Genomic DNA, 15,108 nt, shown 5'->3' with positions numbered 1-15,108 from the left:
CCTTTAATACGTGAGTTACTGATGGCAACGACATTACATTGATAGTTAGAGCAGTTTAAGCTGCAACACTGCCAAACAGACAAATTGCAAATGGAATTGCTGATGATTCAAGACTTTTTTTTACTGATCGCGACTGACTCTCCGACTGGGCCTTTAATTTATTCACAAATAATCTCGGACGTTGCAGTGAAATGCAAAGTGACCTGAAAGTAAAGAGTGTTATAATGCATTGGCCTTAACTGCTCGCCAAACTGGATAGTGCAAAGAGCCTCATACACAGAATCATGAGCTCTGGTGATAAATCACAACCGGACAAGATATCATTGAGAAATCAAATGTACAATAAACAAACCACTTGTCACACCCACTCTCCTGAGCCTTTGAAATTGTTCTGTAAAATTGGAACACACATTTTTGTCCACAAATGTTTAGTCTGGTGACTTGATAATTCCCAGTTCCTTTTGGTAACCCAGCAAACAGCCCCCGAGATCTCTTAAAAAAAAGTCAACATTGACTGTTGAACTAACTATTTTTATTCTCACTAAGACTAAAGCTTTTGAGTGATTCTCTCACCTGGGCTGGGAGCGTGAGGAGGAGTTGAGTGAAGACAGAGGCAATCTCCTATGTGTCCAGAGATTGGTTACTGAACAACATTTGCAGAGTCAAAGCGGGGAGGCTGGGAGGGTGAGGGAACTAAAATTGGGAAATCAAATTTACAGCATGGAAATTGGCCATTCGACCCATCCAAACCGTGCCAACAGACACTGGTTGTTTCTTAAAACAAATAGCATTGTTCTAAAACCCAGCGATATTAATAATAATAATCCTCGCATTTGATACTAATCCCTCCAGCAAAAAAAATAAAAAATTGGTCACTTCAATCCACTGCTGCGCGCAATTAGCTGCCGGGTCTCGCCCACAAACACGCAGTCACTACGCTCTACGGTATATTCTGTGAAGCGCTTTGAGACGTCTCGAAGACGTGAAAAGCGCTGTATCAAATGCCAGGATTATCTGTTGTTATATATTTGATAGAGCGCTTCTGAAACGTCTCAAACCGCTTCACGGAATATATTGTAAAGTGCGCAAGAAAAGGGGCAGCCAGAGTGCGCTCAGCAGTGTCCCACAAACAGCTGTGGAGTGAGCGACCGATTTTATTTGGGGGGATTCTTGGCCAGGACTCCGAGAGAGAGAGAGAGAGAAAGAGAGAGAAAAACTCCCTTCTCTTTTCGAATAGTGCCTCAGGATTTTTAACGTCCACACGAACAGGCAGACGGGACTTCTTTTTAACGTCTCACCTGAAAGACGGCACCTCCGACAGTGCAAGACACCCCCAGCACTGTACTGGAGCGTCAGCTTAGACTATTGATTCCAAATCCTGACCTGAGGCTTGAACCCGCAACCTTCTGACTCAGAGGCGAGGGAGTGAGAGAGAGAGAGAGAGAGAGAGAGTGAGAGCGCTACCACTGAGCCAGGCCGACTCGCAAGGACACGTTGACGTTGAGCACCACGAAGGGGGAGGAATTAAAAGTGACTGCGGGAACCGGCAATCCGTCCCCCAAAGACTTTGCGTGACCCGCGACACAGCGTTGGCGTGGACTGGAGCTTTCCTGCACGTATCCGTTCCCATACGTGTCAGACCCGCGTCGCGCCCCCCGCCATACCCACCCCCCGCCTCACCCCGAGTCACAGGCAACGATCCAAAAAACTCAGACAAGAGGATTCAGTGCGTCTACACAGCGTTATCGGTCGGTTTGCGGTGAATGCTGCACTTGTTCACGAACAGCCAGAGTGCGTCCGTCGACAGCAGCAGCAGCAGCAACAACAACAACAACAACAGCAGCAGCAGCAGCTCGCGTTTACACAGCAGCCCCCCACGCAGGGTAGCGTTCCCGCAACAGCCATCACGTGAGCGTGTTCACGAACAAAGTATCAGTTGCAGTAGCAAGCGCGTTACACGAGGTCATTCCGTGGATCCTCCGACTAACAAGCGAACAAGCGCGACTAGGCTGAGGCGTGAGCTGCGTGTTCCCAGCTGATGGCCTTGTGTCGTCCTGGCGTCTGAACTTCGTCTCATTACAACGCCAACGTCAGATCTGCCAGGACCCAAGGAAATGGGGCGGGTTTGGTTGGTTAGCAGTAACGGGTGACTATGCTGCTCGTGGCCAGGCCGCCATCACTATAACACTGTGTTGTCCATCGCAGAGCGCAGTGACACGAGCAAGATGACGACGCCCATCACCACCACCACGATGAAGAGAACGATGAGCACAGCCCAGGCCTCCATCGCTTGGCTCTTGTGCAAGTAGACCTGCTCTGCGGGCATGATGTTGGTGAGGTTCAGCATGTATCCCAGCGCCCAACCGACCTCCGTGTCACCAGCCTGCAGAGAGACACAGACATTGTGTGAATCGTTTTCTTTTCTCTCCTGCAATAATCTCCCCCCACAATTCCTAAAGGGCCCCGAATACCTCCCGCAAATGGCCAAACTGATGAAGTATGATTGAGGAATGGAAGGACTGGACTATGAGTCAGGCTGCTTCAACTTGTCCAGCATAGTAAAACCAGAGGACACGGCCTGAGATTGAAAGGGGTAAATTCAGAACAAATCTACGCAAACACTATTTCAGTGAGCGAATAGTGAACCTGTGGAACAGGCTCCCTAGCGAGATGGCTGAAGCAGGAAGTGCTGATTCTTTCAAGCACAGATTAGATAGTTTTCTTTAATAACATTATGGGATATAGTACAGAGGGAGTTCGGGACATATGTGCATGTGACCGCCAGGAAGGTGGAAGTCAAACTAGATGGACCTTGGTCTTTTTTTCATCGAGCATTTCTTATGTTCTTATGAGAGTAGGTACTGAAGAGAGCAGGTGAGTTATTCACTGCCAAAATGAAAGCTTTTGCTATTTATTCAACAATAACAACAAATTACATTTGTATAGCGCCTTTCATGTTGGGACGACTGGACAGTCAAGGATCTGGGGGTTGGGATCAGGAGGGGTGCAGGTCAGGGAGGGTGGGGGTAGGAGGGTGACCGAAGGCGCAGTTGAAGAGGAGGGTCTTAAGACATGCCTTGAAGAAGGCAACGGAGAGGGCGAAGTGAAGGGACAGTGGGATAGAGTTCCAAAGGGCAGGGACAGAAAGACTGAAGGTCCAACCGCCGATGGTAGGGCAGGCAGGGCGGAGGGGCATGGAGCAGGCCGGATCCCGCTGAGCGGAGGGAGTGGATAAGTCAGTATAGAACACTTCTATTGAAAGGCAGAGAGAGTAAGAGAGAGATTCACCAAACCAATTGATTCTGGCCGACCCAATGAGATAGCAAAGAATATTATTAACAAGTCAGTTGATGCAAACCTTTAGCTGAAAGGAGATGTTTTTGAAGGTCTCATTGTTGAACTTGTACCCTTCGATCGTCAGGATGTGAATGTAGAGGGAGGTGGTGCAGTAATCCACCAGTCTCTCAATCTTTACGGTGGGGGCTTTTTCACGGAGCTGGGGAAAGCAAGGGGAGAACACTTTTATTCAATCCCCTTTTTTTGTGAAACCTTGTAATAATGAATGTCAATGTGGCAGCCTGATCAGGCACCACAATAACCTGGATTATTATTTCATCATTAACTAAACGCCCTCTCCAGGTTTGTTCCGTTTCTATTCTCCAGGATCAATCATTGGCTCTAACATGCGAGTTGTGTGAACCATATGTTAACTAACACAGGTGTGTAGAGAACGTTACAGGATTGAGATATTTAACGAACCGATGAAAACATTACAAAATAATAACATAATAATAATCCTTGTATTTGATGCGACGCCTTATCACGTCTTTGAGACGTCTCAAAGAGCTTCACAGAATACACTGTAAAGTGTGGCGACTGTACATTTTGTGGGCGAAACCCGGCAGACAATTGCGCACAGCAGCGTCTCACGAACGGGCGTGGATTGAAGTGACCAAATTATCAGTTTAATTTTTTTAAAAATTGTTTATTTATAAAATCATTCCATTTCCTCTGCTCAAATGCATGGCCGCTCGAGTGCACACACCTTGCACCGCAGACACATTCCCTGGGGGATGGTGAAACATTATCTGGACTAGTGTGAGATTCTGTTTGTTGCCGTTACAGCGTTCTGAGACGCTGCCTTGCGTGAAAGGCACTGTCAAACACCAGTTGTTGTTGTAGTAATAGTTACCTGCTCGATGCTGTCTCCACAAATGCTCTTGGCTGCCTCTTCCAGCTCATGAGGTGTGGTAATGTCTTTCTTCAGAGTGGTCTTCAGGAAATTTATCGTGTAATAGAAGGCTGAAAAGGCCTGGGTGAAAGAACAGGATATCATTGAATAAACTCAGCCTCTCTTACCGCCACGAAGCATTGAAACGGCCGAAGCTAATAATAATAATAATAATAATTCTTGCATTTGATATAGCGCCTTATCGCATTGTCGAGATGTCTCAAAGCGCTTCATAGGATATACTATAAAGTATAGTGACTATGTATACTGTGGACTATACTGAAACGCAGTAGCCAAGTGCGCATAGCAGTGTCCCATATCGACCACAGCGATATATCACAAAGTGATAAGGCACTAGATCAAATGCAAGGATTACTATTATTATCCGCTTGAATTTACCATAAAGTCGCCGGTAAGTCGGGGCTGATAGATTCCGTTGAAGGAGCATTTGCTGAAGTTACAGGATTGGAAGTCAAAGATTTCCTGCAGGTAGTTTTTGCATTTGGTCGGGTTGGAGCTGCCGATGAAGGTCACTATTGAGCTGTCGGATATGTTGGTCGGTCTCTCCTCCTTTATACACGGGCTGTTGTATATGAAGCCCAGAGTGCGGTTGGTTTGGTAACCCGTAGGCATGCACGGGTTCATCACCTGAGGTCCGAATTGCTGCTTCTGCACAAAGGATGAGACACAAGTCGATTTAGGAATTCAAGTACATTAATAATAATAATCCCTGCATTTATCACATCGTCGAGACGTTTCAAAGCGCTTCACAGGATATACTAGAAAGTGGAGTATGGAAGTGTATTTTGCCGGCAGCCAGTTTTGCGCCCAGCAATGTCTTGCAAACAGCCGTGGAGTGAACGACCGATTTTATTGGGTGGGGGGGTGATGGGTGGAGGTGGAATTGTTGCCCAGGACACCGGGAGAGAGAGGAACTTTTTTCAAGTAGTGCCATGGGATCTTTAACATCCACCGGAACAGGACTTTCCTTTCTGTTCAGGGTCAGTGAAACTTGCCAACAGTCTGCTTACCTTAATACCCACCCAAAGCTATTGGCTGAGACTTGATCTAAGTCTCTTTCTCCTGCTTCCCCCACTCCCCACCCGCCACACTTATTCTCAGATTGTCACCAGTGCTGGATTTATACAGACTAGCGAGGCACTTGTCCACTTCAAACCCTGTTCTGCGCTTGGGCTTTTGGGATCGGGTTGTCTTCAACCCTTTGGGCTACTGGATGGGAAACCTTCCTCTTCGACCGTGCTTATGGACACCTCCCTCCCTCCCGCCCCACCCTCTCTCCTCGGTGTCAGGCTCGGTCTCTTTTAAATGTCCAAGGCACTGCCTCCGGGTGAAGGGTGCTGTGTAGATGCAAGTTGTTGTTGAGTCTCACCTTCATCATCTGAAACATGACCTTTTTCATGACCTGATCCCTGCCGTAGCACAGGTAGCTGTGAGTGTAGACCTTGTACTCGTGTTCATACAGCTTCAAAACCATCAAACTGTTAGGGTTTTCCATCGATTTTGTGGTCTCAAAGGTCAACTGTGTGGAGGCTCCTCCGAAGTCCATGGCCCCAACGGTCCTCTTTCTGGGCTTAATCCATTGGCCAATCCAGTTGTACTGGGAGGGGAGGAGCAAATAGGTCAATGGTGAGAGTAAGAGATGAGATTAAGTCTTCTCCTAAGGTCAGATGCAAATTTGGTTCCAGTCTGGGCTAGTTTTAATAGTAATCCTTGTTTTTAATACCGATAATAATCCTTCCATTTGATATAGCGCCTTATCACATCTTTTAGACGTGTCAAAGCGCTTCTCAGCAAATACCGAAGTGAACGGACTGTAAGTTTTGTGGGTGAAACGCGGCAGCCAATTGTGCACAGCAGCGTCCCACAAGCAGTCGTGGTTTGAAATGATCAATTTATATTTATTATTTGAGACGTCTCACAGAAAATACCGTGAAGTGAATTGACTATGTATTTTGTAGGCAGCCAATTGCGCACAAGGTCCCACAAACAGTGATGGATTGAGTGACCAAATTATCAAATGCAAGGATTCCCTCCCTCCCTCCCTCCTCCCTCCCTCCCTCCCTCCCTCCCTCCCTCCAGCAGTGTTCCTTCTCAGACCTCCATGTCTACAATCAAGAAGAATTGTTCCACTGCCTTCACCCTCTGTTGTCGATCTTACAAAGGCGTAACGCACAAGGCAATTTTGAAGCCTTTGTACCAGAGATTAGCAGTAGAACAGCTGAGTCCACATTAACAGCATCATTACAATAGGACTGTGGGATTTGTTATCTGACTATGCCCTGGAGCTGGTTACCAATCCTTTTTTTGTGGTGCAGTTTTGGAAAGGCACATTTATTATTATTTCCATTCGGCCTGGTTTGATTGTGTCAGCGGCCTTTTTTTTTCAGGAATGGGTTAAATTGTGAGAACAGGGGGTTCAAAAGATGCTTCTGACTGTCTTCAAAAAGAGATGGTTACTTCACAACGCCAGTCGGAAAACAAATGAATTTCGAACAATGAGAGTCACCGCACAGATCAAACAGCCCGAAATCTCCCACCAGAAGAGGACAAAGCAAGGACGGAAGCGTCCTCTCTGTGTTTCAGCGGGAGATGGAACCAGCTATATTGTTGGTGCTTCGAGCATGATAAGTGGGGAGGGGGGAGGTAAGCAGGAGAAAGAGACTTAGATCAAGTCTCAGCCATATCATCCTTGAGATGATAACTCGAGGGGCTGTACCAAATACAGTCAAACTCACATAAGTCTTATCAGTCGGGACCATAACATTTTACAACTTTCCAATCCACGACTGTTTGTGGGACACTGCTGTGCACAGTACAGTCAATTCACTTTACAGTATATCCTGTGAAGCGCTTTTGAAACGTCTCTAAGACGTGATAAGGCGCTATATCAAATGCAAGGATTATTATTGTTAATAGGCGATTGTATGATTGATAAAGGTATGACATGTGCTACTTTTACTGCACAAGGATTGATTGTTATATGCTTTACATCAATAATAATTATAATAATAAGCAAGTGGTCGTTGCTCTAATTTCACATGCTCTGGGCAAGATCATTAGCGATTTGCAAACAAGTGTACACACTCAGATGCAGAGCTTCACTGCATCAGATGGTCACGATAACAGTTCCACATTGGCCACGAGATAATAGAATGCCTTTCGGGGAGGAAGAGAGAGGGGGGAAGGATGGGAATCGACCATACAACTCCTTAGCAGCCTGATGACATCTCTTTTAATGGATCTCGTTTGATGATTTCGCTCTGTCATGTTTGTCAGGAAAGTCCCTGGAGAATCATGTCAGAAATCATTCCCCAAATTGTCTGCTCTTTCCTAACCAGGGAGGGAGGATTTATTATTAATAATAATAATTTGATTTAGTGCCTTATCAAGTCTTCTAGATATCTTGAAGCACTTTAAAGTGAATCGACTGTATACTCCCTGCTGGGAATCGAACCCAGGTCCTCTCGCTTGCGAGGCAAGTGCTCTAACCACTAAGCTACAGGACTCCACTTACCAGTAACTTAGCTTGTCACTTTCTTACCTTGATGAAATTCTCCTGTAGGTAGTTGACGGTGACCCAACCAAACAAGCCCTCCTCCTGGCCAGTGAGGACCTTGGCTCCTCGGAAATCGAAGCGGTAAGATCTCATGGTGTCAGCGACGGCAGTAAGGACATTCTCCTCGGCCTTGGAATCTGTCAGACTGGAACAGCGGCAATTCAGATCTAAATGCTCAGAGCAGGAGGTCAAATGGCTGAAGGCTTTGCATACCAAAGCCTCGCGAACGTTCAGTGGAAAGAATTAAAATAATAACAATCCTTGCATTTGATACAGCGCCTCATCACGTCTTCGAGACGTCTCAAGGCGCTTCACAGAATATACTGTAAAGAGAATTGACTCTATTTTGTGGGCAAAAAACAGGCGAAATCTTGTGTGTGTATATCTGTGGGCATGTGTGAGAGACAACCTCAGCACCCAGTTGTTTACATTACTGTCGAGTCCCGGAGCTCAGTGGTTAGAGCACTCGTCTCGCAAAAATGTGGTCACTCAATCCATGGTTGTTTTGTGGGGCACTGTGCAATATATTCTGCGAAGTGTTTAGAGACGTCTCAGTGATGTGAAAAGGCGCTATATCAAATGCAAGAATTATTGCTATGAGGTTATTACACTGCATTCACAATACAGCCTGTGTACGACGACAACTTGAATTTATATTGCGCCCATCAAGCCAGACGAGGTCTCGGAACACTTTAAAGAACTTACTGCAACAGTCTCATGCCTGCTGTGGCTCCCAGGTACAGGGGAGTTTGCTTATGTGAGCTCTCTGGGATGTCATGTAGAGCCTGTTCCAGACATGTTTTCAGACTCCTGCCCGCATTTCCTGGGTTGTTGGCATAGCCCGAGATGCCAGAGCCTGAAGCGATGAACAAAGCAAATGGTCAGTTGTGATCGGTGATAACATAACATGTAGGAGCAGGAGTAGGCCATTCGGCCCTTCGAGCCTGCCCCGCCATTCAATCATGGCTGATCTTCTAATCTAACTCCAGCTAGTAACCTGACCCTGATTTACCCCCATATCCCTTAATCCCTTTTGCAGTAAGAAATCTATCCATCTCAGTCTTGAATATGTTCAAGGACTGAGCGTCAACAGCCCTTTGGGGTAGTGAGTTCCAAACATTCACCGCCCTTTGAGTGAAGAAGTTCTTCCTCAACTCAGTGCGAAAGGGCTGCCTCTGATTTTAAGGTTGTGACCCCTGGTTTTAGCTTCTCCAACCGGGGGAAATAATCTCTCACTATCTACTCTATTATGCCCTTTGATGATCTTGTAGGTTTCTATAAGATTCCCTCTAATTCTTCTATATTCCAGAGAATATAGGCCCAAATTGGTCAGCCTATCCTCGTAGCTCATCCCCTTCATCCCTGGTACTAACCGAGTAAATCTACGCTGCACCCCCTCCAAGGCAAGTACATCCTTCCTTAAATGAGGAGACCAAAACTGCACACAGTATTCCAGGTGTGGTCTCACCAGGGCCCTTGCAGCAAGACTTCCCTACTCTTATACTCTAATCCTTTCATAATGATGATTGATGACTAAACTGAGTGCATCATTGAAGTTTCCATTTTAATGCTGTTGATGGTAAATGTTAATGTAATTTGCATCCTTTGACCAAGCTATTGATTGCTCGGAATAAAAAGAAAGCTTAAACCTCAGAGTTCTCATATTCTGTGTCACGTGAATAATCAAACAACACGCAGAACTTGCAGGCTGCCAAGTTTGGCCCACAAACAAGCACAGTCACTACACTTTACACTATATCGCGTGAAGCGCTTTGAGACGTCTCGACGACGTGATAAGGCAAGGATGATGATGATTATTAATATCGGTGTGTTGGAGCCTGGCTCAGTTGTAGGACTCCTGCCTCCCAGTCGGAAGGCTCCACGTCAGACTTTGAACTCATACAGTCCGGGCTGACGCTCCAGTGCAGGGCTGGGAGGAGCACCGCATTGTGGGAGGTGCCGTCCTCCGGGTGAAACACAACGTCCCTCGTCCCCTCCGCTCCACCATTGGCCGGGCTTTCAAGCCTCATCGCCCCGAAACTTTGAGACCCTCTTAAAAAATATCTCAGGATACACAGTGTATAGTTTGGATCAAGTGGCTACCAGGATGCTGGAAGGGGAATGAGATGGACCTTGGTTATCTTCTGCCTAGCAAACACTTACGTTCTCCCTCAATCACTCTGCCTTGCCCCCTCCTTCCTCAGATGTAAATTACACTGCGGATCCCTGCTCATAGCACATTGGCTAACACTTTGCCATCGGACCTTAATCCAGTCTCTCAGCAACGACAGACGTCAGGGCTACACCTGAGCCTTCTGTTTACCTTTCACACGGCACGAGCTGTGTTGGCTGACGATGCCAGTGTTGTTCTCTCTGCTGGACGGCCACTTGTAAACAAATAAGGTGCTGCGTGATGAGCCGGCGTCGATCACAATGCCATACTGCCAAACGGAGGGAATGAGAAAACAAGGTCAGCTTCCCTTTCACAGACGACATCAATCAGTGATACAATTCAATGCTAGTTTCTGATTGAGAAGGTTGTGCGTATCTGCTGTGACTCACTCGGTTACGGCCAGCAACATTCCCCTCCCTCCGACCTGCTCCCTCCCACGCTCCACCACAGGACACCTCCGCTCGGCCAGCTCCGGCCTCCTGCTCATCGCTCGTCCCCTCCTCTTCGCTATCGGTGGCCGTGCCTTTAGCCACTAACGCCCCGAACCTTTGGAACTCTCTCTCTCAATCCCTCAGCCTTGCCCCCTCCTCCCCCTTTTTTCAGGTCGCACCTGAAGACCTTCCTCTTTGACCTTGCTTACGGTCACCACCCCCCACTCCTCCTGGCTCAGCGTCGTTCTCCGCCACTGTCAAGCGCTCTGGGAAGCTACCCTGCGCGAGGGGCGCTGTGTAAAGTTCAAGCCGTTGTCATTCTTGTGGTTGAGAAGGCGCTTTACCAAATGCAAGGATTAATATTGCCATTTCTTTGCATTATTCTTTTCAATCTAAACGCTGGTCGTATTTCGACTGAATTCCAACACCGTGCAATATAAAAAAAACCACACAAACCCACACCTTGCAATGAAGATAAGGTCGATAGAGTTTATATGTTCTGCTTGTTGCTCATTAACCCCCCACCACCCCCTTGTGTACTGCTTAGACACAAAGCCACACCCAGTTGCAGCTGAGAGTGTATAACAGCGAGCGACTGATGATAGGAAATTAAGCTGTTGACAGTTTGATGTCTTAACAATGAAACCCAGTCTCAAGGTTCAACTCCGCAGCTTTTGGAGGGAGACTGTTATGTGGATAGCTCCGAATGACTCCAGATTGCCTGCGATCGGTGCGGATCTGTGCACACAAGCCAAACGATTAACCCTCTGTTGCGCGCATGGCTTTAACCAGGATCTGATGCTCCTGGTTAACCCACTCGCCTCGCAAGAGAGTGGACTCGGGTTCAAAGTGAATCAACTGTATGCATTCAAATAACTTATAACCTATTTAGAATACGTTGTCTACTTTACAATCTAGAGGTGGCGTGTTTGTGAAAGGACCTTAAAGAATGATACGGTACTTATAAGAATTGTGACCAGCTCAATCCTGCCCCCCAAAAAAGGCAGTTCTTGGGAAACGATCCAATAGTTATTTTATTCTAATTGCATCGGTTTCTTGAGTGACGTGCAAGGAACTGTCTGCTCGACCATCCATTATGTTAAGGGGCAGATCAAACTATCGTGCCCCACCCCTGCGAGCTCACAATAACGATCCAGTTAAATGAGACAAGTAATAATAATAATAATAATCCTTGCATTTGATATAGCGCTTTTCATGTCTTCTAGACGTCCCAAAGTACTTCACAAAATATACTGTAAAGTGAATTGACTGTATATTTGTGGGCGAACGCGGCAGCCAATTGCGCACAGCAATGTCCCACAAACAGTCATGGATTGAAAATGACCAATTTATTATTGTTTTGGGTTTTGGAGGGATTATTATTAGGCTCTGTGTGGAGTAAGGAAACTTGCCCAAGGTTTCACCCTCTGCCTGGAACTGAACTCAGGTCTCTCACTTGCAAAGCGAGTGCTCTAACCACTGAGCTACAGGACTCCACAGGTTGGTTATTTGCAGGTCAATGCTTCTGAACACGTTTGTGGCTCCCTTAAGGGATTTTTTCCTAATGTTTTGTCAGTGCAAAAGAGGCTAAGTAAACGGCTTTTGTGCGGGTAAATCAAAGATTTTGGCGAAACGTCCCCCTGGCCCTTTTAAAACCAGGTTTTAATCGCATGTCGATTGCGCACCTGTTGGCAGTTGATTTGTTTTAATATAAATCTAATATTCGGGACAACAGAAATCCAAAACAAATGCAACGTACAAACATCTTCTGTTACATTTTTCCCTTTCTCCCGATGCAAAAACATTCCGTTCTTTACGTTACAATCCTACACCACACTCAGGTTGTCCGCACGTTTTTTGGAGAAGCTCACTTTAAGATAGTCGGGATTCTTAGCAGTTTGATGGTAGAATAGATTAGAAATTCCAGGAAACTAGAGAACGTTGCACTCGGCTACTAAGAGTCAGTCTAATACAAAGCCAGAACCACATCAACAACCACTAAAATGTCTCCAACAGCTGTAACTACCAGAGCTTTGTGATTTGTCTCTCTGAGCCCCAACCCCTTATCCGCTATCACCGATGTGCAAGACACACACGAAACTAATTGACTTTGATCTCCAGTATCTAGTGTTATAGATAGTTCTGCATTTATGAAATAACATTGTGCAACACTGCTGAAATTTATCTAACACTTCTCGAGTCGGGACGGATGTCTCAAAGGGCTTGGGTCACACTTCTGGCTGCGCGGCTGAGCTGGGGGCGGGTGGGGGAAACGATAAAAGTAATAACTTGGTCACGCAACCAACCCACGACTGTTTGTGGATCACTGCTGTGCGCAGTTGGCTGTCGCTTTTCGTCCAGAAAATACACAGTCATTCCGCTTTACGGTATATTCCGTGAAGTGTTTGAGACGTCTCAAAGACGCGGTTAGCCGCTGTATCAAATGCAAGGATAACTACTGTTATTATTACGATAACCAAAAGGGCGGGAAAGAGATACATCTTGAGGTTGGTTTTGAACGAACCGAGCGGAGGGACTGACTCGAAGAGGGGAGTTATAGAGAGCGGGTGCGGGTGGGGGATGGGCAGAGCTAACGATTGAAAGCTCGAGCGCCAAAGGAAGGGTGGGGTGGTGTGGCGGGGGCATTGTGAAGCAGGCTGGTGTTAACCCTGTGTAAAACCATCACCGTGCTTAAGAGTATCCAAACCCAACCGAGAAGGATAGGGTGGGGTGAGGCTGTGGCAGGATTCAAGGGGTTTGGGGAGGAGAGAGAGAGAGAGAGAGAGACCACTGCACATTTGCTAAACAATATAACAGTTGTACTGCACCATATAAAATTTGTTGTTGCATTTGATATAGCGCCTTATCGTGTCGTTGAGACGTCTCAAAGGGCTTCACTGGAAAGCGAATTGACTATCTTTGGGCAATTTTTTTTTAGTCAGCAGTGTCTGTTCACTGCACTGCATAGCACTCTACAATATTTTAATAATAATACTGATTTGGTCAATCAATCTGTTTGTGGGACACTGCTGTACGCAATTGACTGCTGTGCTGTGTCCACAAAATATACAGTCAACCTACTTTACAATATATCCTGTGAAGCGCTTTGAGACGTCTCAACAACGTGATAAGGCGCTGCATCAAATGCAAGGCTTATTATTGTTATCTTTACAGCACAATATAGTAGTCTATTTACTGCATTGTATAACAGGGAACGTTTGCTGCAGATTATAACGTTGCATTGCACATTTCCTGCTCAGCAATCAGTTGTACATTTTCGCAGCACAATTTGATTTAGTTTACACCGATCCCTCCCTCAAAAGGAGGAAGAAAACCTGGGTTAAATAGGCTCACCTGAAAGGGGGAGACCGACTCCAAGTCTTTGGAAGTGGCACAGAGTAGAATAATACCTAACAGCCCAGCAACACAGAGAGCAACCGAGATCCCAACGTAACACAATCTGCCCATCTCTCTCTCTCTCGCCTTTGAGACACCGCACTGTTTGCAAGTTAAGTAGTAGAATGCAACAGGCAGGAAGCGTCACTTTGCTTTTGATTCGTTTTGCTGGCAATTGATTGGTTTCCTTTATCCAGCCACTGGGCGAAAAAAAAAAACCCACAAGAACAATTAAAAAGAGTTCAAATCTTCCCTCTGCTTTCCCTCCAGCTATGTCATTCCAATGCCGTGCAAATAGCAATTTGGTAAGAGAGAGACGCACAGAGAGACAAAGACACACAGAGAAAAAGAGCATTGGCAGCCCTAACAAGTAGAGACACAGTTAGCAATGAATCATTCAGATACCAAGTGGCCACGCCTCAATGATTCTGTGTAAATATCTCTTAAGATTTAGGTTTCTCAGACAACTCGGTGATGTGAACAATGAAATAAGGGCTTGACTCAAATCTAAGCTCGCTTTGTACTGAGTACCATGTTACCAAACCAACACCTGACAATTCAAGCAAGTATCTCTGGATAGACATTGGATAGGGCAGTCCAATAGCGTAGTAGTTAAGAGCACTCGCCTCGCAACTGAGAAGGACCCGGGTCCGAATCCAAGGCAGGACGAAACCTTAGGAAAGTTTCCCTACTTCACATGCCTCCAACCCGCGCTTAATACTTTCCGGAATCAGGTAAGTGGGATGCATCCCTCCAGGGAAAGAGAGAGCACATTCCATTCCAACAATCTATCTCTGGGATTTCCATGAGTAGGTGGGATGCATGGAAACCTCAGTTGGGTTTGAATGCCTGGTGATGAGTATCAGACACCCGTCCAACCTAAAAAAACATGACTTGTCTCTGCCATCGAACATTTAAATTTAAAATGAAGCAATGGTCCCTTGGAAATGTGCAGGCCTCTGTTTAATGGGTTATCCAATGGTGCCAAGTTTCATATCCTACTAAAGTCACATTAATCGCTGACTCCATCTGCCTCCATTCATTAATTATTGCATAGGTTATATATCCTTTCTCTATAATCGCTTGCATTCTTAAATTAGAACTGAATGGAGGCATTAGTGGCAATGCATTATTGTTGCAATGTGTTCCATCCTGCATGAGATGAATGCAAAGCCCTGGGTATTAGTGGAAGTAAAGTGGATTGCCTGAGAGTGAGAGAATCAATACATGTGTCTCCATATTTTACAGCGAGTGCATTTGTTGAGCTCTGGACACATTGCCAGGACAGTGAATGCTGACG

General features: G+C 46.1%; 1 protein-coding gene across 1 annotated transcript; it reads right to left on the bottom strand.

The window, feature by feature from the left end:
* Positions 1-1,895: 1,895 nt before the first annotated feature.
* LOC103184645 (ectonucleoside triphosphate diphosphohydrolase 2) lies at positions 1,896-14,008 on the bottom strand. Its single transcript, XM_007902778.2, has 9 exons — positions 13,767-14,008; positions 10,132-10,249; positions 8,514-8,664; positions 7,794-7,953; positions 5,622-5,849; positions 4,631-4,900; positions 4,193-4,312; positions 3,359-3,496; positions 1,896-2,383 (listed from the first exon to the last, which is right to left on the bottom strand). The coding sequence occupies exons 1-9, from the start codon at positions 13,878-13,880 to the stop codon at positions 2,180-2,182; spliced, it is 1,503 nt and encodes a 500-aa protein (XP_007900969.1). The 5' UTR covers positions 13,881-14,008; the 3' UTR covers positions 1,896-2,179.
* Between the last annotated feature and the right edge of the window lie 1,100 nt (positions 14,009-15,108).

This window comes from Callorhinchus milii, unplaced genomic scaffold (genome assembly GCF_018977255.1).
Source record: "Callorhinchus milii isolate IMCB2004 unplaced genomic scaffold, IMCB_Cmil_1.0 Scaffold8, whole genome shotgun sequence".
NCBI lineage: Eukaryota > Metazoa > Chordata > Chondrichthyes > Chimaeriformes > Callorhinchidae > Callorhinchus > Callorhinchus milii.
This window is presented reverse-complemented; position numbering and strand designations above follow the sequence as displayed.